This window comes from Hoplias malabaricus, chromosome 3 (assembly GCF_029633855.1).
Source record: "Hoplias malabaricus isolate fHopMal1 chromosome 3, fHopMal1.hap1, whole genome shotgun sequence".
Taxonomy (NCBI): Eukaryota; Metazoa; Chordata; class Actinopteri; order Characiformes; family Erythrinidae; genus Hoplias; species Hoplias malabaricus.
The window spans coordinates 19585722-19613270 of NC_089802.1; the positions used below are offsets into that span (position 1 = coordinate 19585722).

At 39.9% G+C, this 27549-nt stretch overlaps 1 protein-coding gene across 2 annotated transcripts in view; it reads left to right on the forward strand.

The window, feature by feature from the left end:
* Positions 1–26803, forward strand: part of dnah9 (dynein, axonemal, heavy chain 9) — a 166469-nt gene extending 139666 nt beyond the window's left edge. For both annotated transcript variants that reach the window (XM_066665380.1, XM_066665379.1), the window contains 7 exons: positions 4514–4741; positions 6372–6563; positions 10067–10258; positions 14674–14844; positions 16927–17109; positions 19021–19410; positions 25372–26803. In XM_066665380.1, coding sequence (XP_066521477.1) covers positions 4514–4741; positions 6372–6563; positions 10067–10258; positions 14674–14844; positions 16927–17109; positions 19021–19410; positions 25372–25599 — 1584 coding nt within the window. In that variant the 3' untranslated portion in view covers positions 25600–26803. The remainder of the gene's footprint in view (positions 1–4513; positions 4742–6371; positions 6564–10066; positions 10259–14673; positions 14845–16926; positions 17110–19020; positions 19411–25371) is intronic.
* The last annotated feature ends 746 nt before the right edge of the window (positions 26804–27549 follow it).

Sequence of the window (27549 nt, forward strand, 5' to 3'; positions counted from 1 at the left end):
ACTTAACTATAGTGGAAAGATGTTTTTGCAGATTCATTTGAAAATGGAAAATAGGAGGTGTCATGGAAAGTTTGGAAGTAATAAAAGTAAGGATATGACACGTTAAATAATGGAACAATTAATTAGAATTTGTTCTGGCTTCTGTGAAGCTTTCTTCACAATATTTTTTTTATTTTTCTGATGCTAAACTTGCTAGCTACACTAACTGGAAATCGAAGAAAGAGGAAGCTATCCCCAGCTTCCACCAGATTCCTGAGGCGACAGGTGGTCAAAAAAAACCTGCACCAAGATGGTGGCAGTAGGTCCTGAGGTTTTAGTTTGCAGAGTAAGGTGCCTGCTAAATGCTGTATTTCTTTATGCCTGAATCCCAAGACGTGCGCCCCAAAAGCAGAAGATATGTTGGCTCGTGACCATGTGAATAAGCCACAAACATTTTGAGTTTCTGTTCTGTGGAGCAGTGAAATGAATTTGGAATATTCTGGGCCTATGGATAAGAGGTTTGTCTGGAGGAAGTAGAAAAAAGCATGCTCTGAAAAGACCACCCTGCCTATAGTGAAGCATGGTGGTGTCTCTGTGATGTTCTGGGGCTGCTTTGCTTCCTCTGGCACTGGAAACCTGCAGTGTGAGGAGGGCAAGATGGATTCAGTCAAGTATCAAAAAATCCTAGGAGGAAAATATAATTTGCTCTGTGAAGAAGATGAAGTTAGGGTGTCATTGGACATTCAGGACAATGATTCCAAGCGTACCTCCACAAAAGCTCCACCAAAGCTTGGTTTCAGAATAATCAAATAATTCTGAGACTGCAGTAGTTATTAAACGGGCCATTTTGTGTTGAATTTGGAAAAGCCACATGTTGTTTTTGTTTTTTTTTGTGTTGCTAATTACCTTTTTCGTGGGGCGCGGTGGCGCAACAGGTAGTGTCGCAGTCACACAGCTCCAGGGACCTAGAGGTTGTGGGTTCAAGACCCGCTCCTGGTGACTGTCTGTGAGGAGTTTGGTGTGTTCTCCCAGTGTTCGCATGGGTTTCCTCCGACAGCTCTCCCTGTAGTAGGTGGATTGGTGACTTAGAAGTGTCTCAGAAGGTGTGAGTGTGTGTGTGAGTGTGTGTCACCCTATGAAGGACTGGCGTTCCCTCCGGGATGTGTCCCTGCCTTGTGCCCGCTGATTTCGGGTAGGCTCTGGACCCACCGCAACCCTGAACTGGAAAAGCTTTTACAGACAATGAATGAATGAATGAATGATTAGCTTTTTCTTGTTTGATTGGTTTACTGCAAACAGCTGGAAATTTGTAGACTTTGCTAATAAACCTAGTTTGTAACTGTAAATGAAGCATGGTCTCTGACATTAGGTCAGTAGAGTACAACGAAATGTTCAATCCCAGTCAAACCGATTCCAATCAGATATGACATTCAGGTGATTATTTCTCTCCTAAAGAGTTTGTAACTCCGTTTGGGATATCATTTTCAAATTAAACTCGCTAAGAATTCAGGATGCTGCAATATTTGTTGAGAAAATTCTTTCCTTTCAGAAATGGCTGCCTGAAATAACCTCAATGTTGGTTCTTATAATTCACTCTTGTTATGTACCGAGCATGCAGAAAAGCAGAACAGACTTTTATCAGTGAAGTGGGATCAGTATGCAGTTTGAAGCTCAACCTGTCTCCGCTAAGACCCCTCTCCTGCTGTCTAATCTGACACGTCACAAAGAGAGAGGGTGCTTTGCCCACTACTAAAGCTCCTGTGCTTACGTGAGCTACTGCTCTGGATGGTTAATTTGGAATATTCTCAGTGGGCCTTGTCCTCGGCTTCGACAGGAGAGAGTGTAAACAAAGCATCTGCTTGTCAGATCAAAGTCTGCCAGATCAAACATGATAACATTCCATTGGAAAGCCATTAGAAGACATCTAGGTTTTATAGCATCCGCAGTGTTATTCATCCCAAGAACGTACTCTTACTGCCGTTTGAGCAAGATATTGCTTTGTAGTTTAATACAGAGGTTTTCAAAAATGTTCCTTCCCCCGACAACCCCCACACAACTAAAACAATCTTTTAAATATACAAATTACTGTGTCATATGTATAAAAAAATTCAGGTCAAATCATCTCATTTGTCCAAGCATTTTATTTCATATTATCTGGCTACAAAATCAGCCTAAATTAAATAAAAAGTAGTATGTCAGTAAGAGTTTCTTTTTTTCTGTACATATGAACAGAACATGCTCCTGCTCAAGGGGGCTTTCTCCCATCATCCAGGGGTCCATAAGCAGCTTAAACATGATGCAAAAATTCTTGCATGATATCAATTTTGACTATATATTTAAAAAAAAAATAAAGCTAATAAATGTTAATCAAATAGATTTTGTAAAATTTTGTAAATATGATTAAGTATAAAACTTAAATATGATTTAAGTTTTATATTTATTTAATATTTATTTTTAGCAGCACCCCACATTTTGAATACATCTGTCACAAAGTAAATAGTAGACAATTAGGACCCATTTTCTCCCATTTCAAATCTGAAACTACAGTCATAATACTCTGTAATTAACCTTAAAGCATATTATTTAATCATTACTGTGAATTATTCACAGTATGATGAATAATGAAGCTACAACTAAACTAATATGTAAGTTATGTTGATATGAAAATGAATTATTGTCCCTTGGAACCACCCATAGTTCCTGGCAGTTTAATAACTGTTAAGCTTTGAGGATGTTCACTTCTGAAAGTGGGAGATAATGTAATGGAGTTGAGTTATAAAAAGTTATAGAAGAACAGGCTTAAGAGATTTTCCATTCTGCTATAGTTAATAACATACTAGGTATGGGCAATCCAGTACCACTCATTATATCTTTCCTCTTCTGAAACTGATTCATCTTGATCAGGGTTGTGATGGATCCGGAGACTACCTGGAATGTTTAGGCATGAGGCATTCTCTATAACATTTGATTCTCAAATATATAAGGCATGGCTTGTCAAATATTCTTAAACACCTTAGTGCTCTTAGAGCTCTGCTGGCCTAGTGAGTGTAACTTATTTCCCCGTCATAGATTTTAGATCGGAAGCACCTCTCGGGATCCGAACCGGTGTGTAACTCACTCACTCACATACTCACATACTCAGTTTAAAATCTACACTAGATGGTGCCACTCACTCACAGGAAATATTCAAATGTTTCACATCCAAAGACATTTCAAACATTTATAGTACACATGTAGAATACATGGGTAAATATGTCAGTATTTTCCAGCAATAATAGGCAGTACTGTGGGGCAACAGCGTTGCTGTTCCACAGCTCTAGGGTCTTGGAGTCTGAGGTTTTAATGTCGACCTCAGGTCACTCTTTTGGAGGAGTCTGGTGCATTATGGCAAAATTCTGTCTGGATTAGTAATGCAAAATTATCCAGGGATAGGAGCATGTGTATACACGAGTGTGTGTCCAATACTGTTGAATACGTACTATTGTGTATGATTGTAAATAGCTAAAATATTTGAACATGCAAACATCCCCCCCTCCCCCCACCCCCAGTGTGCCAATGCCTGTGAGCTCGAATGAGCCCGGTCTGTCCGAGAACGAGCCCGCTGTCACTCGTCAATAACCCACGGCAAAAAGTGTCGCACTGCATTTTCTCAAGCCACGTTTATGTGCCCCTCTATGACACTGTGCCATTACGTACCACCACGCTCAAGACATTTCAACCGTGGGATGTACAACGCTCTTTGCTGCTGGTTGGTTTGCAGTGTGTATCCCTGTACTGAGAACCTCAGACAAAAATCACTGAGAAAGTTCTTGACATGGTCATGGATTCCTCTGCTGAAATAGAGAGCATAGTAATATACTGCAGTCATGAGCACCAGTGTGGAGGGTTGGTGGGTGGGGTCAGTAATTTGCAACTGTAGACAGATACTAGATTTTCATTTTCAATCACATTCTATTAAGTCAGTCAACTAAAGGGGTTGTTTATCATTCTCCACTGCAGCCACTCTTATTAACAGATCTTCAAAATGAAGTGAGTACCTGCATTGCTATTGGCCAGAGTCTAGTGGGTGAAAAATGAATTGCTAAGGACCATCAAGACTGGGAGACTGCATTATTGCATTCATATGTTGAGTGTTTTAAGTTTATAAAATCATAACCTCATGCCACCCCCAGACGGGTACTTTAATTAGGGAACATAATTGTACCTTATTCTATTAGAATTGTAGATTTTAAAAATTGTGTTGATTTCATACATTCCATTTAATCTATTGGTCTTAAGTTATTTTGGTTTATTTTGGGTTATTTGGTTATATTTGGTTTTGGTTTGGTTATTTTTGTTTTTGTTATACAAACATTCACCTCTTCATCTTTTGGGAACAAAACTGGACTTTAAAACCACTGTTGTATGTTTAAAGGTACATTTACACTGTTCTATCTTTAGTGACTTTGTATCTTTAATGACAATAATGTACCTGTTCAGTATTTGTTTTTAAATATTACATAATGAACCTTTTTTTAAATTTCTTTTAAACCAGAACATCCACCTGGTGGCCAAGTGGCTGGGCACTCTGGAGAAGAAGCTGGAGCAGCATGGTGATGGGAGCCACCAGGATTTCCGAGTCTTTATCAGCGCTGAGCCTTCCTCGACCCCTGAGGGTCACATCATTCCCCAAGGCATCTTGGAAAACTCCATCAAAATCACCAACGAGCCGCCGCTGGGCATGCACGCTAACCTGCACAAAGCCCTGGACAACTTCAACCAGGTGTGTCAGGACAGCCTGCGGCATGGCTTTCTTCTTAGAGTAACATATGGAATGATAATGTCATTTTTCAAACAGGGCTTTCCAGCCTCAGTCGAGCAACAAATGGATCAGAATTGACTTTCTAGTGTTTGCTTTGCATGTACCTTGCACACTATTTAATACCTGGCTGCTTTGGAAAGGGCTTTGTCACCTCATCTCCCTTGTTGTGCTTATCATGTGAGAGCGTACAGTCACTGGAGTCGTTTAGGATGTTGCTGTGGCTAATGATAATTAAAAAATCCACACGGCTTATCAATGACACCCAATCTATGCCATTACCCTAGTGCTTGCTCTGGGCTAATTTTGTGCTCGCAGAGTTGATGGTTATCTCTTCTGATAAGTGCTAGAGCAACACGCTGGTGGTTGTAGCTTTCTAGGAGGTTTCCTTGGGTAAATGGCTTCCATTCCAGTCATGTAGCTATGTGCGTTAAAAGCAAATCAATGCTATAGGGGAGGGTGGAAGAAAATGGGCCTGAACAGCTCCCTAGCTCTGTAGTAAGCCACAGTAATCCTGAAAATGACAGCTGCTTTCATATTGACCTTTTCAGCCGTGCTAGCAACCAGCCAAAGTCAATTTCTTCCCTTTTTGTGCTAATCAAATTAGTGGTTAGCCACGAACAGATGATGCCTATCTTTTTTAATGATTTGTTTGAGAGCGTCATGCTGCGCTACAGTGCTAAAAAAGACTGAGTTTGGATTCATTCTCTTCTTTAATGCTTTATTTTTGCACATGCTTTAGAAAAAGCCTCTGCCTTGATGAGGGAACACGCCCACAAGATGCAGGGTTTTAATCACAGGGACTCTAGCACTAGCTTGTTTGGCTATGCATTTTTGATTATCATTTCTGAAATACCTTGCGCTTCTGCTTGTTCCTTGGCATTTTTGCACTTTTTTCCACAAGGATTTTTTTTCAGCAGCAGCGTAGTGCAGGAATGCAGTGCTCTTAGCTTTATTCAGCCCAGCACTGCTGTGTGTGGAATCTTAATGCACCCTGTGTCTCGATCAGAGGCTCCACACCTCCGCCTATATCCAGCTCCTCGAGTCAGCTCCTGTGACTCTTACACCCTACCCAGTGGAAGCCTCCTATAGCATAAAGCCGTCCCAACATATCCATCCCTCACTGTTTAAGCCAACATTTGTTGGCACGCCTGTTTAAGTGGCTCTCCCTCGGGTGCGGGTTGCCATTTATTTCATTTTCTTCAAACCCCCCACACCCCCCCTTCATCTCAAATAATAAGCCTGAGGATAGAGGATTGTTGAAAGCCCTGACAAGCGCTGACAATTAAAAAGGATCCTCAGCCTCTGAATTTATTGGAATCTAGTCATCCTTTTGTCTGTCGTAATGCTTATAGACCCCTCTGGGAGCTCAGTGGTGAAAGAGAGTGGGTGACAGTGGGCAAATGATTGGAGAGGAGGTGTCACTTTCAGTTCTTGTGTTTTAACCATTTGGAGTAAAAACCTTGCATTGTTGCTTTAATATACTATACTTTACTATACAAATGAATTCATCCTGCTTGCTTCTGTTTACTGGTAAGTATTCAAGAAAGGGAATTGTTGCCAGGATTTTGATGCCATTTCTGCTCTCTGACAGGACACGCTGGAAATGTGCGCTCGCGAGAATGAGTTCAAAAGCATCCTCTTTGCTCTGTGCTACTTCCATGCCGTGGTGGCGGAGAGACGCAAGTTTGGGCCTCAGGGCTGGAACAGGAGCTACCCCTTCAACACTGGCGACCTCACCATCTCTGTCAACGTCCTCTACAACTACCTGGAGGCCAACAGCAAGGTGAGCCTGCCACTGTCAGACATGTGGGGGGAAAAGAGCAAGAGCAAGCGAATAAACGGAGGGAGAGAGGGAGAGAGAAAAGCAAGGCTTGTTGACATATGCACTGCCTGCAGAAAAGCGAGGCAGGCTTTCGCTGAAGCCGCTGAAATTACCCTTCCCCACCTACGCACCAACCTGCTTCAATCCAAATACCTCTGCCCTTTACTACACAAAGCCATTCTGTATTACAGAGGTTGCTCATATGAAGAACCCACACCACAAATTACATTTCTATGACTCTCACGTACAGTACAAAAGTCACAGACCATATATTAATTTGTTTAATTTCCATTCAAAGCAGCCATTAAAATCAGGAAACATACAGTACTGTGCAATACCTAGGATTATCTCAATAATCATGGTGCTTATGTAAAATTATATATAATCACAGTAAACACAAAAACAAAAATAGGGTTAAAGTAAAAGGATTTTTTTTCTCAAAATTAATAGATGTATTGTCAAATAGTTTAAAAACCAAAGTTTGTTTTCAGTTATTCTCCTTGCTTCAACAGGAAGCTTGATTTAACATAATGAAGTATTTATTAACCAGTAAAACTTGGTATTGGATGATAACCTCAGATAATTCTGAGGACAAGAGGAGCAGTTCAGAAATGTTTGAACTAACTGTAATAATGTTATTTGTTTATTTATATTGTAAAATTAAGGTTTTTTTATATATATTTTTTAAGCAAATAAAAACTGCTCAGAGAGTTTTTAAATCTCATTTTGTCAAGTGAATAAACTTTGTGCACAGTACTGTATATGTTATTAAACAATATAGAACAGTAAATATATCAAATTCCAACCATAAATTTGTCCTTGATTTAGTTTGTCTATTTAGCGCCACTTTAACTTCCATCCTTTCATTTTAAAAGCCAATGAGTTATAACCATGTCCTCTAACTCTAGCTCTTCCCACAGGACTGTTAACTTTCACTAAAACAGATCTATATACGAAGACCCAGTGTAGGATGTTCCAGTGTGGAAAAAATGTAAGTGGTTAGAAGATCTAGTAGATCACCATTAAGATATACAAAATCTCCAAGAATACAGTGAGGAGTAGGTTTTTTTTGTGGGGAAAAAAGTGTGCGTGGGTATATATATATATATATATATATATATATATATATATATATATATATATATATATATATATATATAAACTATACCAGCTGTATGTTGTTAATTATAATATACAAACAAACAAGGACACAGCAGTGTGTTGAATTAAGCCCTGTGTACACATATCTAATGTGCTCTGTGCTGTTGCCGCTGTCAGATTGCTATTCAGCATGAGCATTCCCCACCTACTTCATCTTTAGTGGGTCACAGGGCTCATAATGCACACCACTCACCTGGGAATGGCTTCATCTGTCGGCTCTGTGCTGGCCCGCCGCATATTAACTTAATCACATTAAACTCAGCCCTGGCCCACTGAGAAGCACTGAGAACTTACCCACCAATGGCCAAGTCCAACTGCTGCCATTGTAACACACATTTAATACGGGTTACAGTCCAGAACCAGTCAAACTGTACTCACCTGATTAGACAGTTTTCATAATCTAAAACCTTCTAATATAAAGGATTATGGTTAGTTTGATTTATTCATTCATTATCTGTAACCGCTTATCCAGTTCAGGGTCGTGGTGGGTCCAGAGCCTTCACAGGGCAACACAGGCACACACACACTCACACTTTTTGAGTCGCCAATCCACCTACCAACGTGTGCACTGTGGGAGGAAACCGGAACACACCAACTCCTCACAGACAGTCACCCGGAGCGGGAATCGAAACCACAACCTCCAGGTCCCTGGAGCTGTGTGACTGCGACACTACCTGCTGCGCCACCGTGCCGCCCTTAGTTTGATTTAGTTAATTTGGTTTGGTTTGGTTTTATTTGGTTTTGTTTTGTGTCTTTTGCAGTGTTGGGAATACGTACGCTGGAATGTATATGTTAATATCAAAATACATGCAATACTGATACAAATTATCATACAAAAAAATGTATCATAAACAACCCAGACAAACAAAATTTGACAAATATCATCTACCTGAGGATAAAAATACAAGGAAAAATGTACTACCGTCTTTACTGTTGTTACATGTACACTATCAACATTTAGTATGATTAAAAAATAGAAATATTTTAAACCTCTATCTTCAGTGCATTAATATTCACCAACAACGATATCTCTTAAAAACCTAACACAATGACTATTTCCATCTATTTTCTATTATTTATTACTGGCTGCAGGGGTGAAAATCCCAGGGGGGATTGGGAGGGCAAACCCCCCTTCCTGGGATATACAGTGAGTTGTCCCCCCATTAATCATTGTAAACATAACTATATCATTATTTAATAATAAATAGTAATATGTATTGAAACACCTGTAGTAATTTTAGTTATGAAGAATTGCATTCCCTTGTTAATATTCAGTTGCATTCCCCTGCTCACAGTGCTTTGCTCCACTGCCACCACTACATCAAAGTCTACATACTTTGTACATTCTTGGGCGTTAGTTTTTTTTTTTTGTGTGTGTGTATAAAGTTGCTCACAAATGTTGGTAATCACAAGGTGTGTTGTTTTGGGCTTGCTCGCTAATCCTGTCTCCAGTATACCTGTTGAATTGTGTTTTATTTGTCAGACAACCATAATGGCTTTCCATTAAGAATCTGTTAGATGAAATCACGCTACCATGCCCATGTTTAATGTGCCCTCTACAGGCCATTCTTAGTATGACTGGCTGAACATACTACCTGTAGCCCTAAAACAACAGTAATTTGGTGTTCCCCTCATGAACTGTGCTTGAGAAATTTTACTGTTTGCTTTTAATGTTTAAGTCTCTGTCCATCTGTATATCTATCTGTTTATCTATCACATCTACGCTGATCAATAATAACTTTATGAACAGCTCCAGCAGTGCTGCTGTGTCTGATTCACTCATACCATCACAACACACACTAACACCACCACCACATTAGTGTCACTGCAGCACTGAGAATGATCCAAAACTCAAATCATACTGACTCTGTGGTAAAACTGTTGGGGTCCTGACAATTGAAGAACAGGGTGATATGGGGAAAACAAAGTGTACAGAGCAACAAATGGACTACACTCTTTAATAATGTAAGTGCTGAGAAAATAGACAGAGAGTGTAGAAACAAGGAAGTGGTCATAATGTCAAGGTTGATGGTATATATTTGCAATCACTCTCCTTGAACATAAATCTGCTCTGTGTTTTGTAACATAGACAACATCCCTGATATGCTCGGTACTCTCTATAACAGAAGTTATCACAATAACGGTAAATATCTTCATATTGCCCACCTCTAGCCCGTAGGCAGCAGGCCTGTGTAGTTTACAGCAGTAATACTTTTGAAGCTAACTCCCAGGCAGACTGCAGCAGTGAGTGGGGAAAGAGGCGCTTCATCAGTGACCTGACAGAGCTGGATTTGTTGTTGTAGGTGCCGTATGACGACCTGCGCTATCTGTTCGGGGAGATAATGTACGGCGGCCATATCACAGACGACTGGGACCGGAGGCTGTGCAGGACCTATCTGGAGGAGTTCATCAAGCCCGAGATGATGGAGGGAGAGCTGTACCTGGCCCCAGGCTTCCCCCTCCCTGGCAACACGGATTATAACGGCTATCACCAGGTAAACCCAGACCACGCTGCCCTCCCACAGAACACTGCGCACAAAGCAAGGACTCTCTGTAGGCTTATACACCTCAGGCAGAAATGACTGTGGGGGGAAAAAGACCTGTTATTCTAACAGCATGGTGGGATTCAGGGCCCACAGACACACGAGGGGTAAAGCAAAAACTGCTCTTGAAAAAACAGGACAAGACTTTACGAAGCATTCCTTTTCATAAGTAATCTAATCTTTCAAAATGTCTGAACCACATTCGCATACTTATAGGTTCAGCTCTGTAGGCTCAATTTGGAGTCAGTTATTCTACTATTCAGGAAATCAGGTCTCTGGACTCTGCTGAAGAATCAGACCCCTCTCATGAGGGATGTCTGCCTGTTTTGTAGCAAATAACAGCCAAAAACTAAAACTGTGTTGAAAATAAAAGTGGAAGTTGAAATACATGAAAGGACATAAATACATATTTATTCTCATTTAAAGGAACATTAGGTAGTGTTTTTACATTAAAGTTAAAGCTTCAAAATCATTATGACGCTTCACTGACCTGTAATATGAAGAATAGAGTTTCTGTTGTGGTTACTCCACGCTCAGTACCGTGGAAACTGAATTATGTAACTTTTGGAGGAGAGTAGGTTTGTATTAGTTTCTCAGAGGCTTCTTATTGGAAATGCTTCTTTTAAACATGTAAGTGCAGTCATAACCAGTCAGAGGAACATGCCTCAAATATGTGCTGAGCTAGTGTTTATCGTTTTCTCTCTGTCTATCACTCTGGAGTATAATTACATCACGGCAACAACTTTAGTTGTTAGGGATTTTTGCAGTAGAACAGTAGTCAGTGTCTTATCAGTGATAACATCACAGCTGTTATTTAGTCACAGGCAGAAGCTGAATCACAGCTGTGATATTTGTCTTCATGACAAATAACCTCAAGTGTCCTATTGCAGTTATAAAGTTCTGCTACAGGAGGAAAAGAGTAAAGCAAAGAATCCTTGAATATTGCACTGTCACAGTATCAGGCTCAGCTCAGCTGTTTCCATATCTCCCAGTTTAACCTGAACGTCGTTTTGTTCCAGTGAGTTGGCAATGCATTTCACAGCTTCTTGTTACTTACTGCCACAGTAACCTAAGGAAAAGATTTGTTAGGGGCTATAGTTTTTGATGTAGACCTCTGGCTACAATCTGACCAATCGGGTAAATGCGGGTCATTTACATAGTGTTTTTTTATGTGCTGGAAAATAAAAAACAAAAGTCTTCTCTACCTATAATATGGCATAACTGACTAATATACTATATATATATATATATATATATATATATATATATATATATATATATATATATATATATATATATATATAGTATATAAGTTCTTATCAGTAAATGTTTTTTCTTAAATAAAATTGTATATGTATAATTAGAATAAATGTGATATTGTAAAAATGTATTTCTTTTTTTCTTGTAATATGTATTACATGTGAGCAAGTGTAAAGAACAAAGTTTGTTTCCAGATTTTGGTTTTACGTGATGTATTTTTACATAATGTAAAGTATTTATTAACAACACTAGGTATTGGACGATAAGCACCCCCCCATCCCCCCCAAACCCCCCAAATCCCCCAAATCTAAACAGCCATATTCAGAACGACTGGTTTCGGTAAACATTCCTTTAATTGAGAATGAGCCACAGCTCAGTTCAGTGCAGGAGTCCAGGAGTGAGGAGCAGAAGATCCATTTTTAGTCATTTCTTTTGCCGTTATTTTTTTTTCACATTTAATCAGTACACTCATTTGTCTGTGCTCATGCTTGTTTCACTCCATGTTAACTCATCATAGTACTCTCAAATAAATACAGGTCCAGCCCTGTAATTGGAGAGACTCGAGCGAAGAGGCGGGACAAGTGCCAAGTGCAGAGTTGTCTTGTTTTAAGCAATGTTTTCTGACCTAGGCAGCCCACAAGGACTCTATGGTCCTATTCCACAGTTTGTGGTTTGAAATGGCAGACACACCCTCCAAGCAATGGCTAAGATCCAAGCCCCACTGGCACCATTAATGCATGCTCAAATCCACCAGTATGATAACCTTTATATTATATAGTTGTATATGTTATTTAATTGGGCAGGAAATATAGTGTGTTGCCTTCATAAATTTCGCTATTGTTTAGATTTGTTATTTGATGGTTAGCAATGATGATTATCTAGTCTGATGTGTTTGGGTGTAAACACACAGCCTCCCCACTCTATCCCTGCTGCTCCCATAGAAATACTGGCATCTTAATAGAGCAAATGGCCTCACCTGAGGGACAGGAACATCTCTGTTTCCTCTGAACCTGCGAGCTGTGTTACTAGATGTGCAGGAGCTGTGAACAGGGGCTGCTTTTTCAATCTGTGTAGTTGTCTGCTCAGAGTGTCCTCATCCAGCTTTTACTCAAAAGCACAAAGAACACTTGGAGCGCCCAAGTACGAAGATTGAAAAATGGCTTTGTTCTCTGTGGGAAACGCTGCTGTTTTCTTTAGCAGCGAACACAAACCCTTCCCGTTCCCCCTCCTTTCACCCCCTCCCTTCACTGCCGCAATATGCACATAATTCTTGATTGGTTTAAACATAATCAAGGTCATGCTTGTTTTATGTGATTGATAATTTGTTACAGCTCCAAGACCATAATTTATGGCTGCCTTTTTTTTTCTTTTTTTTTTTGCCTGGGTGGTGACAAACAGCCAAGATTTGAATCAGTGCTATTTAATTAGCTTTGCTTCTGTCAGTGCTCTGGCTGTCCACAGCGCCGGCTCCTTAGGGAAAGGAGAAGCGCAACATTATTTTCAGCCCAAGTGCTGCTCATTTGGCTTGTGTGCACTGACACAAACGCCAGTACAATACATGCTGGATGACAGTGTTGCACTTTTGGCGAGGGAGTTAGAGGGGTGAAAACGTTCGCGCTTCTCCAGAGGGTAAAAAAAAGAACTCTCTCTCTCTTTCCGTTTCTTTCTCTCTCCCTCCCCCTTGTGTTTTCTCTCTCCCTTTCTCTTTTTATCCTCTCTCTTTCTCTCTGAGCCATCTGCAGGGCTTTAAAGCAGACAAGCTGAGCCTGGCTGCCCTGTAAACATGCCCATTCATATAGCTATCTGCAGGCCTGATTCACTTAAACCTCTGGGCTATGTCCATTCCCTTAAGCCAGTGTTTGTGTACTTGCTTCCCTCAGTAGTGTTCTGTACATTCCTACAATAGCTGTGTCATAACACCAAGATTTACAGAGCTGTACTTAAGTTTATGTATTTCAACACTTTTTGTATGACAGCACATTAGAGCAACAGAAATTAGTCTGTTTTATATTAAGCCTCTGTATCTTTTATCTGATCAAAGAGATTACATTTTGAATGTTACTTTTCAGTCCTCTCAAAGTATCCATGTAGAAAATTACTCTGGTAAACTGTTATACCAGATGAGGTCCAGTAAATTTGCAGTGGTAACTGCAGTGAAGCACAAGACTGCACAAGGAAAAAGACTGCACTAAGATAAAAGAAAACATTAAGTTACATGTAAAAACCAAAGCAGTTATGTGCAGATTGTGGTTGGAATTAAATATTAACTTTAATTTGACCACAACACTGTCAAACACAGAAATATGTCACATGCAACATACCTTTTGTAAGGTTTGTGAGTAAAGCTTCATGAAAATGGTTTTCTGAAGCTATTTTACCAGCTGCATTGAGCATGTTCACCTAGCTTTCCAGAAGAATTTCATCTATATTGATTCATTCATTCATTCATTGTCTGGAACTGCATATCCAGTTGAGGGTCTGGAGCCTCTTTCACAGGGCGACACACACACGCATAATCACTCACACTTTTGGACACTTTTTGAGTCACCAATCCACCTACCAACGTGTGTTTTTGGACTGTGGGAGGAAACCGGAGCACCCATGTGGACACGGTGGAGAACACACCAACTCCTCACACACAGTCACCTGGAGTGAGACTTGAACCCACAACCTCCAGGTCCCTGTAGCTGTGTGACTGCGACACTATTAACACTATGCGACACATGTGGAAACACTGGGGCTTGCCATTGTTGGCACAAAATAAATTATTTATATGATATATTTTTCAATTCAATTAACCATCATCAGACACAAATTTAAAGTATGGGAAATACTATGCGTTTCTGTGTGTTTTGCAGCTGAGCTTCTTCCTTCTTGATAGAAAATGCAGGATTACTTTTGTGCCCCCCCCTCTCTCAAAATAAAACTTTAAAAACATGAATTTTGTGAAATTACTATTCAAAGCTCAAAATACTGAGGAGGTTTTGGTCCAAATTTGGTTTGACTCCAACCCATCCAAAGCACCTAAAAGTTTGTAAGTGCTTTTTTATTATCCATGTCAGACGGATTTAAATCAGTAAAGTGGATTTTGTTGTGTTTTCTCTCAGTATATTGATGATGCACTTCCTGCTGAATCACCCTATCTGTACGGTCTGCACCCCAACGCTGAGATCGGCTTCCTCACTCAGACATCAGAGAAGCTCTTCCGCACCGTGCTGGAAATGCAGCCCAGAGATGGAGGTTCAGGAGAGGGCAGCGGCACCTCTCGAGATGAGAAGGTACTATTCCACTGTCACCTGTCAGATTAAAAAACAAATAAATAAACATGTAACACTTGTGAAAAGCATTTTACCAATTGAAAATATTGTTAAAAGGCACTTTGTGAGCATAAGTTGTAGTTTCCTTGTTTTTCACTCTTGTCAATCCATTTTCATCGCATACATACATACAGAAGTATTATTCCTTTTGGTACTTTTTCACAAACATACGTACAGAGCTAAAGTCAGAGACCATTTTTATTCATTAAATTGTGAGTGCAAAAGTTTTTTTTCAGGAGATATTGAACAGAAATGTCCAAAACTGGAGAATCCAAAAATGAATCAAGGAAATGGGATTCAAATTCCTAATGTCAGATCAATAATTATTTAAAAACAGTTATTTGTGAAAGCAAAATAATCTGTCTAAAATATATTACTTAAAGGAGAAACAAAGAAAAATAATGGAAATTACACAAAGAACTTACCAATAGTGGGCTGACCATCCCATAGCCCAGTCTCAATTTCAGTAATGTGTCTGATTAGCACTAAAATGTCTGATTACTTGGATTATTATAAGCAGAATCCTCAGAAAACTTAATACTAATACTGAACTTTGGAATTGTATGGGAACAATGCAAAGTCTCCTTGATGTGAAGCAAGAAATAAAAAAAAAGTCCCCATTGTGGAGAAAAGTGGTGCTTTTCCTAAACATACTGTACATGAGTGAGTGTGTCAGAAATAATGCCGTTCCTAAATGTGTGAGTGAATTTATATGTGAGTGAGTATGTGACTGATGATGTATGAGTGAGTATGCATGTGACAGAATGGATATGTATGTACGTAGGAATGAGTTATTTAAGTGGAGCTTCACATATTAAAAAAATAAAATAAATAAAATAACCCAAATGTCCTAATAATATGGCTTCAATATTTTCCCTGAGGCTGAAAAATGATTAAGTTGTAAAGTGGTCTCTGACATTGACAGTACTGTAGGCATTTCTGTAGCTATCACTTATGAAGAATTCCATTTGTCTTTATGTAGTTGTAATAATTTCTTTCACGGAAGTTAAGTCATTACTTATTTTGGCGGACACTGGAGTGTTTCTCCTTCTTGGACACACTGGAAACACTCTCACTTTGCCAGTGATGGCTTTTGCCTCAATCCTGAAAACATTTCCACCCATGGTTTTTTTTTTTTTTTTTTTTTTTTTTTTTTCTCTGATTGCAACCATTGCAGCCATTATTCATTGTACATCATCATCATCATCATTATATGTCAGGGCCTCTATTTAGCCCCATTAGCCTCATCAGTGGTCAGAGTAGATGTGATCCCATCCCTTATATCGTCCTCTACTGTGGGCACTCTTAAAAGGGTCAGCCTAATCACGCTGTCATATTCTAAGCCCCAGACTAGAAGCCCCACTTGTGTCTGAAGAGGTTAAATGGAGCTAATTCCACAGTAGCGGGTTGGGTTCGGTGGCTCTGACATTTACGAGATTAGATATGGGAGCTGTGGAAGTGAGCCTGGAAGCATTATGACAGCTGACCTTTTTCAGTTAAGAGATTGGGATTTGTAAGCAATGACCACTTTGCATTAAACCAGTCATGTAAGTGACAAAGACAAATGATTTTTTTTTGTGTGTGTGTGTGTGAGATATTGATTACGTTTTCTTGTAGTGATTCATCTCTGTGGATTTCATGTTGGTGAAAGTTCAGCTGTCTTTAAGGGGACATTTAAAGAAGGTGTTCATAGGAAAACAGGTGCTGAACAAGTACTTAAAATGATCAGTTCAGTGATAACTCATCTTTATACCGTTTTCTCCTCATCTCTACTAATCCTCTATATAAAAGTGGAAAAGGATCAGTCAGGTGATCATTTCCACGTGGGAAAAAAGTTTGCTTCTATACTTTGGCACACACATTTTTATACATGTCTCACAATATATATTTCTGAACCTGAAAACACATGAATATCAACACGAGTACTAGTCTTGTCCTGTCATGTTTGCATTACATTGATCAGTAATAATGGCTTTATACACAGATAGAGATTTCTGTTTGATTTTGCATCTGTCCTATAACTAAAATGTACTTGTATTTAAGGTGAAAGCGATCCTGGACGAGATCCTAGAGAAGCTTCCAGAGAATTTTAACATGGTGGAGCTGATGGGGAAGGTGGAGGAGAGAAGTCCTTATGTGGTGGTGGCCCTGCAGGAGTGTGAGCGCATGAACATCCTCACACAGGAGATCAAACGCTCGCTTAAAGAGCTCAGTCTAGGCCTGAAGGTAGAGCATGGTGTTTCTCTCACACAGACACATACAAGCACACACCCAAATTCCAAAGAAGCACACAAACGCATATTGATTTTCATAGAGCACGTGTTATTACAACTCATGTCGTTTTACCATTGGTCCTTTGACCCTGTCAGACACTGTGACACTTCAAAATGTGCTCTGAGTTGCCCATTACAGGTCATTCAGGATAAATGAAACTTAATCGCCAGGGTGCCGCCAATCGATGCCACTGCTTGTTCTAAAGCTATTTTAAGTGCATTATATCACTGAAAGCAGTTATATTATTGAGGAGAATTGAGGGCCCATTTGAACTTCTGCAAAATGTGATTTACTGCTTCAAGCATTTATTGCTACTTTAAGCTTTGCCATGAATTTAAAGAAAAGATAAAAATGGTTATAAATGTTCCTTGATATTGTCATTGCCGCTATCTCCAGTAAATGTGAAAGTAACAGTAGAGGTATGAAACATATTCTTTCATCCATGAATAGCATTTGGAAAAGAAAAAAAAATCACACACCTAAGTGTTTTTTTTTTTTTTTAATGCACTAATGAATCAGTTTGATTCTTAATTACTGTTAATTACATGTTAAGCCATGGTAAAAACTTTGCACATGTGTTTGGAAATATTGTAATGATTTTATATAGTTATATACATTTTTAATATGAATCTATATTCCTACACATTGCCATCAATCTGTCAGTGTAGGAGAAGTCCTAAAGTCACTATGCTCAGTCTCAAGGATGGGCTAGATTGGTATAAAGCCCCCTGAACTGGACTGTGGAACTGGAACTGGAAGTGGAACTGGAACTGGAAGTGGAACTGTGTTCTCTGAGTAATGGAGCACCATCCAGTACCTTCAATACCATCTGGATTGGCATTTATGATAAAGAATCAGTTTTTCCATCATCACAACTTGACCTTAATTATTTGGTTATCAAATCCTCACAGAAAAACTTCTGCAACTAGTTTAAAGCCTTCCCAGAAGAGTAGAGACTGATGCAGCAGCAAAGGAGGGCATCTTATTCTTTAATGGATTCAGTTTGAACTGTAGTCAGGACCCCCACAGGACCAACACAGAGCAGGTATGTCATTCTCAGTGCTGCAGCGACACTGATGAGGTAGTGGTGTGTTACTGTGTGCTGCTCTGGTACGAGCGGATCAGACACAGCAGACAGCATTGTTGTCCACTCACTGTCCACCCTATTAGACACACCTAACTCACTTGTCCACATTGTAGATGTAATGTCAGAGACGATAGTTAATCTGTTGCTGCACAGTTTGTGTTGGTTGTCCTCTAGTCCTTCATCAGTGAACACAGGATGCTGTTGGCTAGATGTGTTTGGTTGGTAGACTATTCTTAGTCCAGCAGGTTTTTAAAATCTCTAGCAGCCCTGCTGTGCCCGATCCACTCATAACACCACAACCACATCACCGTCACTGCAGAGTGAATGATCCACCACTCAAATCATATGTGCTCTGTGGTGGTCCTTTGAAGGTCTTGACCATTGAATAACTGAGTGAAATGGGAATAATAAAGTATGCAGAACAACAGATGGACTACAGGCTTTAATTGTAGAACTATGTAGCATTCCTGTATGGTCAGTGGAGCTGCTAAAATGGACATTGCTTGTAGATACAATGCACATGTTCCTAATCCAGTGGTCATTCAGTGTAGTTTCAATAGTGTAATATCGAATCATGTAAAACATAATGACATAATGATATATATGTATTTCAGAATTAGATCCTTAGTATTTAACTCTATGAGGCCAGCAACTTTTTAGGAACTTTAAGGGGATGTCTGATTGCTGAATAATGAGTAGCACTGCAGGTAATAATATCAATAGGTAAGGCTATTCAAACTTAAGCTTCCAGCCATGTATATTCCATGTTTTCTCAGGGGGAGCTGACAATGACCAATGACATGGAGAACCTGCAGAATGCCCTGTACCTGGACCAGGTTCCCGAGTCCTGGACGAAGCGAGCGTACCCTTCCATGTGTGGCCTGGCTCTGTGGTTCACTGATCTACTGAACCGTATCCGTGAGCTGGAGAACTGGACCTCGGACTTCAACCTGCCCCCAGCCGTTTGGCTGGCCGGCTTCTTCAACCCCCAGTCCTTCCTCACAGCCATCATGCAGTCCATGGCCCGCCGGAACGAGTGGCCCCTGGACAAGATGAGCCTCCAGTGTGACGTCACCAAGAAAAACCGCGAAGAGTTCAGCTCACCGCCGAGAGAGGGAGCGTACGTACACGGCCTGTTTATGGAGGGAGCTCGCTGGGACACACAGGTAAGAGACAGGACATCATTCTACAGCTGATTTAACCTTTAGTTGTCCTCAGTTTCAGTCAGTCTCTTGAATTTAAAAGGATTTTTTACAGCACAGTACTGAAATCAGTAGGAGGGAAGTGTGGGTTCCTAACCTCCCCCAAAAGTTACATAGTATAGTTTCTGCAGTGCTGAGCCTGGATCAGCAAAAACACAGGTGCTACTCTACCTGTTAAAACTCAATGGGGAATGACACAGATTTTGAAGCTGTAATTTTAAAGCATAAAATGGCTGCTATTTTTTTTATATTTATTATTTGTTCCAATATGTCATATATGGCAGATAAACAATACTTTTGTGGGTAAAGAAATAGAACTGTTCCCTGCAGTCATTCATTCATTCATTCATTGTCTGTAACCGCCTATCCAGTTCAGGGTTGCAGTGGGTCAGGAGCCTACCCAGAATCATTGGGCACAAGGCAGGAACACACTCTGGAGGGGGCGCCAGTCCTTCACAGGGCGACGTACACTCACACACTCACACCTATGGACACTTTTGAGTCACCAATCGACCTACCACGGTGTGTTTTTGGACAGTGGGAGGAAACCGGAGCACCCGGAGGAAACCTACACGGAGAACACACCAAACTCCTCACAGACAGTCACCCGGAGCAGGACTAGAACCCACAACTTCCAGGTTCCTGGAGCTTTGTGACTGTGACACTACCTGCTGTTCCCTGCAGAAAATGTCTATTTCATTTCTGTTTTCACAGTCAACAAAACATTTAATTAACATTATCTCCATAGAAAAGCATTGCCATTAAAATGGAACAATCTGAAGTAGCTGCACATGAGCCATTGGTTACAGATGTATAAAACCTCTGGAGTGCCAGAATTATTCTGTACTTTTTAGTACTTTGGGTTCTTGAAAAGTGCTTGATAAATAAAATATCATTACCCTCATCAACAATTTTGGGTTCAGATGGATTAGTGTTTGTGATCCAGAACTTTTCATAAAACTTCACTAAAGTGCAGCTGAGTCCAATCCAATCCTAACTTGCAGCATTTAATGTAAAGCCCTCTAAGTAGAAAAGAAGCTGTTATAGCAGCAAAAGGGGCCAAAATGTTTTGGCAATGTAGTGTAGATCTGTACGACAGGAAAATATAACCACTTAGAAAAGCTATTTCCCCTGTAAGTTTAATATGATAAAGTGGGGTGTGGTAAAAGGGCAACACAAACACACACCCTCAAGAGTCCCACAAACACAGAATGTTACTTGAGTTTCTCAAGCCACTAGTTCGAGACCAAGTTCCAATCCAACTGAGTCTCTTAATGACACCAGCTGGATATTAAACAGCATTGTAAGGTTAATCACCCAGTTGATTTGGATACATTAGTTTGTTTGTTTTTTTCCCTTGAAAACCTCAACGCTTCCCATATTAAAAAGCCTACATGATCACAGGGTGTTTACTCGCATCTATAGATCCGCGCAGTAGATGGACTGCTGTGCACGATGTACTGGCGGCACTTTTATTTTTTTATAGGAGCATGTAAATGTATGCTGCTCCCCCCAGTCTCTAATGGCGCATTTTAATTACAGAACGTGAATACTGAGCCTAGCCTGGTTTTAATTGCCTAGCCTCAGCTCTGCTGTTTTTTTCCTGCTATACCTTAAACGGACTCAGACTGAGAGTCAGGTTCGCCTGTGTGCCCCATGGGAAAAAGCTACTCTGCAGCTTATCCAAGTGTGAAAGCACAAATAAGCATGAATGCCTGCGGAACAGCATAGCTGTGAAAGGGAAGATTTATTATAATGCTATCATTTATATGAAGGATTTTTACACACCCTGACATCCAACACAAACTTTTTGGAAAACGTTGAACCCTAATGTTTTTGGGTTTTACTGGTCGGTGGGTGTTGCTGATGGCCCATGAGCTGAAAGTCCTGATTTCAGAGGAGTGGTGATTGCTGCTGATCACAAGGTCCTCCAAAAGGCAATTGAGCATGCTCATACTTTGGGGGCCATGCTGGTATTTCTCCCTGACTTTCCTGCCAATCAGTCTGCTGACCACTCATGTGGCAAATCTGGAGCTTAGTGCCCGCTTCAGAGAAAGTACCTCAGTACCTCCTGAAGATGTATTGATAGAAAATGAGCCACTGTATTAAAAAAAAAAAAGACAGACTGTACAGTACTGTGCAACATGAGCTAAGCTTTCATTCGTTTCATAGTCCACATGATTACTAAGCACAAGTTATTACTTTATATGAGATAGATATTGGATAAGAACAGATAAGATATTCCTCATACATCACAAAGACAGAAGTCAAGCCCCTAAGTTTAAAAGGCAGAAGTCTCCAAACCTGAAACTGAATTCCTTTAAAAACGTACAAAGAAAAGTGTGCAACACTTGCTATACAAAAAAATCATAAATACTGTCTCCATCTAATAAACTGTACATAAAGCTACTTCTTTAAACCTGAAAAAATCCACAGGTGCCCATGTGTCTATCCATGCACTCTGAGAAGACAAATCAGCATAGGATTCTGAAAAGTATTTGTAGCTGTCAAAAAGCTGTTTGGGAAATAGAGAAACAAAATGAAAAAAATAAATTGTTTGTGAACTTGTTTGTATATACACTACATGGACAAATGTATTGGGACAGAGCACCTAATCATTGAATTCAGTTGTTTAGTTCAGTCCCATTGCCACAAGTAAATAAAATCAGGCACCTATCCATGCTTGAATTTGAATGTATTAGTGTAACAGGATTCCAGCATTGCAACCTTTGCTCCTAGATATTCCATGATCAACTGTCAGTGGTATGATTGAAAATTAAAGTGTTTAGGGACCACAGCAACTCAGCCACAAAGTGGCAGACCATGTAAAGTTACAGAATGGTGTCACAGAGTGCTAAGACGCACAGTGTGTAGACGTCGCCTTAAGTTCCCAACGTGCTGTTAGAACTACAAAGGATGAACCAACTCCATACTAGCCCTTAGGAGTCTTGGCTTATTTTGGCCATTTTTGTTTACTTTTGATTTCGCCTTTATAATTCAACTCATAGTAAAGTATCAGTAGATTCCAAACTGCCTTTCAATTTCTTTATAGGAAGAAAAATTATATTAAAATAAATGCAGCACACGTCCCATCCAATTTTACGCAATGTTTATTCATGTAGAAGCATTTTTTTTTTATATATCTCAATATGTACTTTGTCCTCAAAAGACATACCCTGTACATTCAGCTGAAATTGTCAGCAATGTTCAGAGTGACTTCATTTTGAAACATTGTGTCTTCAAACAGTCACAAGGTCTGATTATGCCGATGTGATCAGCGACTAATGCCTGTGGATTTTGAATGGGTGTAATATGCTCCTGTAGGTCTCCAAGTAGTTTTGTCCTTATAGTGTATGTTTTGTTTTCTATTTTTTCACAAGACTGGAAAATTACTACAACTACTATTTACTGCTAATTATACTTAATACCTGTTTTGACTTCAACAAATTAAACATAGGAATGGTGGCCTTTTACACAGTGCTATTCATGAGCACATGTGTAAGTCATGTAACATCAACCTAGTCTTTCAAGGTATTTACCTCTGCTGTCAGTTGTGTTGTCAGTAGTGTATTCTTGTGGAAATTAAGTGCACACTTTTTCAGGTAGCTTTAATGACAGTCCTGTTTTTTCAGCTATGTCTCAGACACATGACTTAATGTAAACATAGCTTAGAGGAAGCTTTTAACATCTAATCCTCTGAAGTTTCGATCATTTGCATTCTTTGTGAGATAAAGTTTCGGCTGGGTGGCGATGTCATTAGGGTGCCAAGTGAAGGGGAACTCATGAACAGCGTCCTCTATGGACCAGCGCAATGTCAACACTGTTTGCATTTGTCCCTTTTAATACTGCGAGGCGTCCAGCTCCTGCCTGTCATCCGTGGGCTGCAAGAGGATTAATTAGTGAAAAATAATAAACCCTCGCGCCGCAGAATGTCTGAGGAATGTGAAAGGCAAGCTGATTTCAATTTCAAATGCATTTACTTTCACTTGTTCAAGGAGAGCATGGGATTAATGCAGAAATCTTTTGGAAAGAAAGGGAAAAAGCTCCTTACCCAGATTAATTGAAGCTACTTTTAAGGGACTTAACAGAAATTAATTTTCGCTCCAGCGTGTTTGCAGAGTTGTGTGACTTAGCAATTGAGTTTTTTTCCCTTTCTTTTTTAAACATCATATGCCTGATAATCTTAAAGCCCACACTACTAGCAATTCATCCACTCTGTACAAATCCAGTCAAAGCAGCACATTCGCCGGATTGCCAAAAGTTTATAGACACCTTTTGGTCCACCACCTTCTGGTGTAAGTAACCTGCTGGTGCTCTTATCTTTCTTGGTCTGCTTGACTTAAATGCTTCTGACACAATATGCTATCTCATCTTACTTTCGAGACGAAACTGGGTGTCACTGCATCTGCCCTGGACTGGTTCACTTTTTATCCAGGTGCAAACAACTTTTCACAACTTTTCTACTGTCACTCAGGGGGTTCCTCAAACTCAGTGCTTGGAACTTTATTAATATATATGCTTCCATTTGGTGAGTTCATTGTTATGCAAATGACTAAAATACCTATTTTTCATGTCTTTGCAATCTTGAACTTTGCCTTTCAGGATTCAGACATTCAATGACACACAATTCACTAAATCTGAACAGGGGCAACGCTCAGCTCATTCTCATTAGCTTAAAATCTTCTCCCAGGTTATTTTCACATTTGTCCTGAATATGAGTCCGCACCAAGGACATATTCTGTACTCATTTACAGGAGGGGCTCATTATCACTGGTTTGCTTCCACACACTCCACCAGAACCATGGATCAGTTGCACAATTCGATACATTACTTGTGTGTAGATTTGGTAAATGGTAGGAAGAAACTTCATCCATTTTGCTGCTTTTCATTAGTTCCCATGGTTGATGCCAACTCAACCCTGCTTAAGAGTTGGCATCCACCCTCACCCCCAACACTCTCAGTGCACTCACTTAATTCACAAAGGTGATCTTATTAGTCACCTTGCTCCAGTTTTATTGGACATGGTAAATGGAAGTAACACTATAAATCAAAGAAGTCACGTTACAAAATGAACCAATCACGCAAATCCACACAAGGCCTTGGAAGTGGATTTCTTTTGCACCTGCAGCAGGCCACACCTGTGTCCACTAGAAGCAACCCCAGGCTCCCGACTTCAGAAGGACCAGAGATCAGTGCTCTGGACCTCCCCTGTGGTCTGTAATCTGGGTGTCATTTTAGACTCTGACATCTAAATACACTCATATCTTTTTGATCTGAACCTTCCCTAGTCCAGCTTTTGTAGTTTACTAAACACATTTTCTCATGTGTTCAACCACCTTCTGTCCTGAAACTCTTGTAAACTCTGGCCATTACTCTGGTTTCAGCCCTGACAGCATTCATGAGATAAGGTGCTATTGTTGGATTAGTTCACCATCGCATCTCAGATTTACTGGATGTTGCACTATGGCTCTTCACTGCTCCACAGCCAAGTGCTGGGATGCTTTATAACGTGTGATGTTTGGCTCCTTTGCAGCTGCTTGAGTGTCCCATTCTAAAAAAAAAAAACATGTACAGTGTAAATGTACCTTTAAAAAGATACCACAATAATTTTAAAGTCCAGTTGTGCTCCGTAAAGGAGAGGAATATTTGTAAGATTTCATTATAGAACTGTGTAAAATAAAAGAACATGACATAATGAAATGGGGCATATGAAATCAACACAACTTTAAAATCTACAGTTATTATAGATTAAGGTACGGTTATGTTCCCCAACTAAAAGGTACTGAATATGTACCCTTGACGGTTTCACCACGGTGACAGAATAGCTGAATTCACTTATTATAATTGTGTCTGCAAATTTCTCAACATAGTATGTGTTGACTGTACTGAAGATTTCTCTGTGTACTGTGTGCTCGTGTCCACTAGGCTGGAGTAATGGTGGACGCCCGTCTTAAAGAGTTGACTCCAGCCGTCCCAGTCATCTTCATCAAGGCTGTCCCTGTGGATAAGCAAGAGACAAGAAACGTCTACCAGTGTCCAGTTTACAAGACCAGACAGAGGGGACCCACATACGTCTGGACATTCAACCTGAAAACCAAAGAGAATCCAGCCAAATGGACCCTGGCAGGTGTGGCCCTGCTTTTGCAGATATAGGAATTACCCTTTTATGAAAGCTAGCACACATTAGGGCATTATAACATATCATTTGTGATATATTCTGGCCTTTGAAATACAGATCTCACAGAATGCACAGTAAACAAGCGAGCTCTCTAACAGATCGCAATCTTTTCTCAGATGACTCGAATGAAGGTTTCTGTGGGTATTTTTTTTTATGAAGTATTTAAATTAAGAAAATAAGAATGCAGGTCAGACATTATTCAGGTTCCATTAAGGGGTTTTTCATTGTGTTTTAATATATATTAGTTATTAATATATATATACAAAGATAATATTAATGATAATAGTTCCAATGATGATAGTTATTTCATTGTATATTCATATGGCAGTGTTTAAATCTTAAATGTTGATAGTCTTTGTAGCCTGAACATCAGCCCTCCCATTATATTTCTATTAGACATCTTATGTTCCAAGCTAGCAGAAAGATTTACATTTCATTCATGCTTTAATACTCTTAACGTTAGGTACATTCCATATTATTCACTTTGTATGTTGCAATTTTTACAGTTTTACAGTGAATCCTTCTGTAAAGCTGAATATTGCTGAAGTAGCCCCTTAGATCTTGTTAAACATAAAAATGTGCTTTTCACTTCAGTTTCACTCCATATGCTCCATACAACTGCACTGTAGTTTTGCTATTAAAGGACTGTAGTCCATCTGCAGCTCTGCATACTTTGTTAGCCCTCTTTCAGCATGTTCTTTAATGATATTCAGGACCCCCACTGGCTCAGAGCTGAGCAGTTTTTTTTTCTTTTGAGTAGAGGATCATTTTCACTGACATTTGATCCACAACACCATATCACTGTTCACTGTATGAGACACTCCTGCCTCATTGGTCCACCTTGTAAAGTCAAAGAGAGTAGCTCATCTGTTGTTGCACAGTTTGTTTTGCCTTATGGTCTTTCAGTGGACACAGGACGCTGTTGGCTGTTTTGGTCGGTGGACTATTCTATTCTCAGTCCAGCAGTTACACAGAAGAGTTTAAAAACTTCAGCAGCACTGCTGTGTCTGATCCACTCATACTGGCAAAACACAACACTATGTCAGGACCACTGCAGTGCTGAGAATGAGTCACCGGATCTGTTCTATGGTGGCCCAGTATGCAAAGAAACAGATGGACTACAATCTAAATGTAGGACTGCAAATCACACCCATATTGTCAGAGGAGCAAACCAAATGAACAAAGAATGTAAAAAATAAATTCAGAATTCAAAAGATTGTCTGTTACTTTCTGTAGTAGTTTTATATTTAATTAACTGTATATTCTCATAATTCAAAAGGTAAAAATGGTGAGTAAAATATGTGTCCATGTGTATGAATATTGCAAAGTGATGCTGACTAATTCAGACGAGCCTGAATGTAGCCATGTGCCAAACGCACAGCCTGTGCAGAAACTGATCTGATTTTCATAGCTACATTTTTTATTAAACATAACAGCTTTGCTTTTCTTTATCGTGCTGCACACACCTGGTTCTTCTCTCTGCCCAAACCTCGGCTTTTCATTTTGAAGTTATTTATCTTCTTTCTTACCGGCGCCGAGTCTTTATCCTCCAAGTCTTTCCCCTTCAAACTCAATATCAGATTTCCCACTGAGCTAAAAACACAGCAGCCTGGCCTCAACTTTCCCTCAGCAAAAGGCTTTCCAGCACATACAGACACTGCCATGTCCAGGGGAAAAGAGTGAAAGAAGAGGAGATGCTCCTTAGAAGAAATTGCAAGCCTTCAACCGTATTCTTCAGTGAATCCTCCAGCCGCCGAAATAGGCCCCCGGGGACCCCTATATCTGTTATTGAGAAACTTAACAACGCGCGCGGAGACGCTGAGGCATGAAACACAACTGTGGGGAAGGAGAATGTGAGGAAAGCAATAAATATAGTGGAGAATCCAATTATAATGAGGCGGCAGAAAGTTTTAGATAACATATAG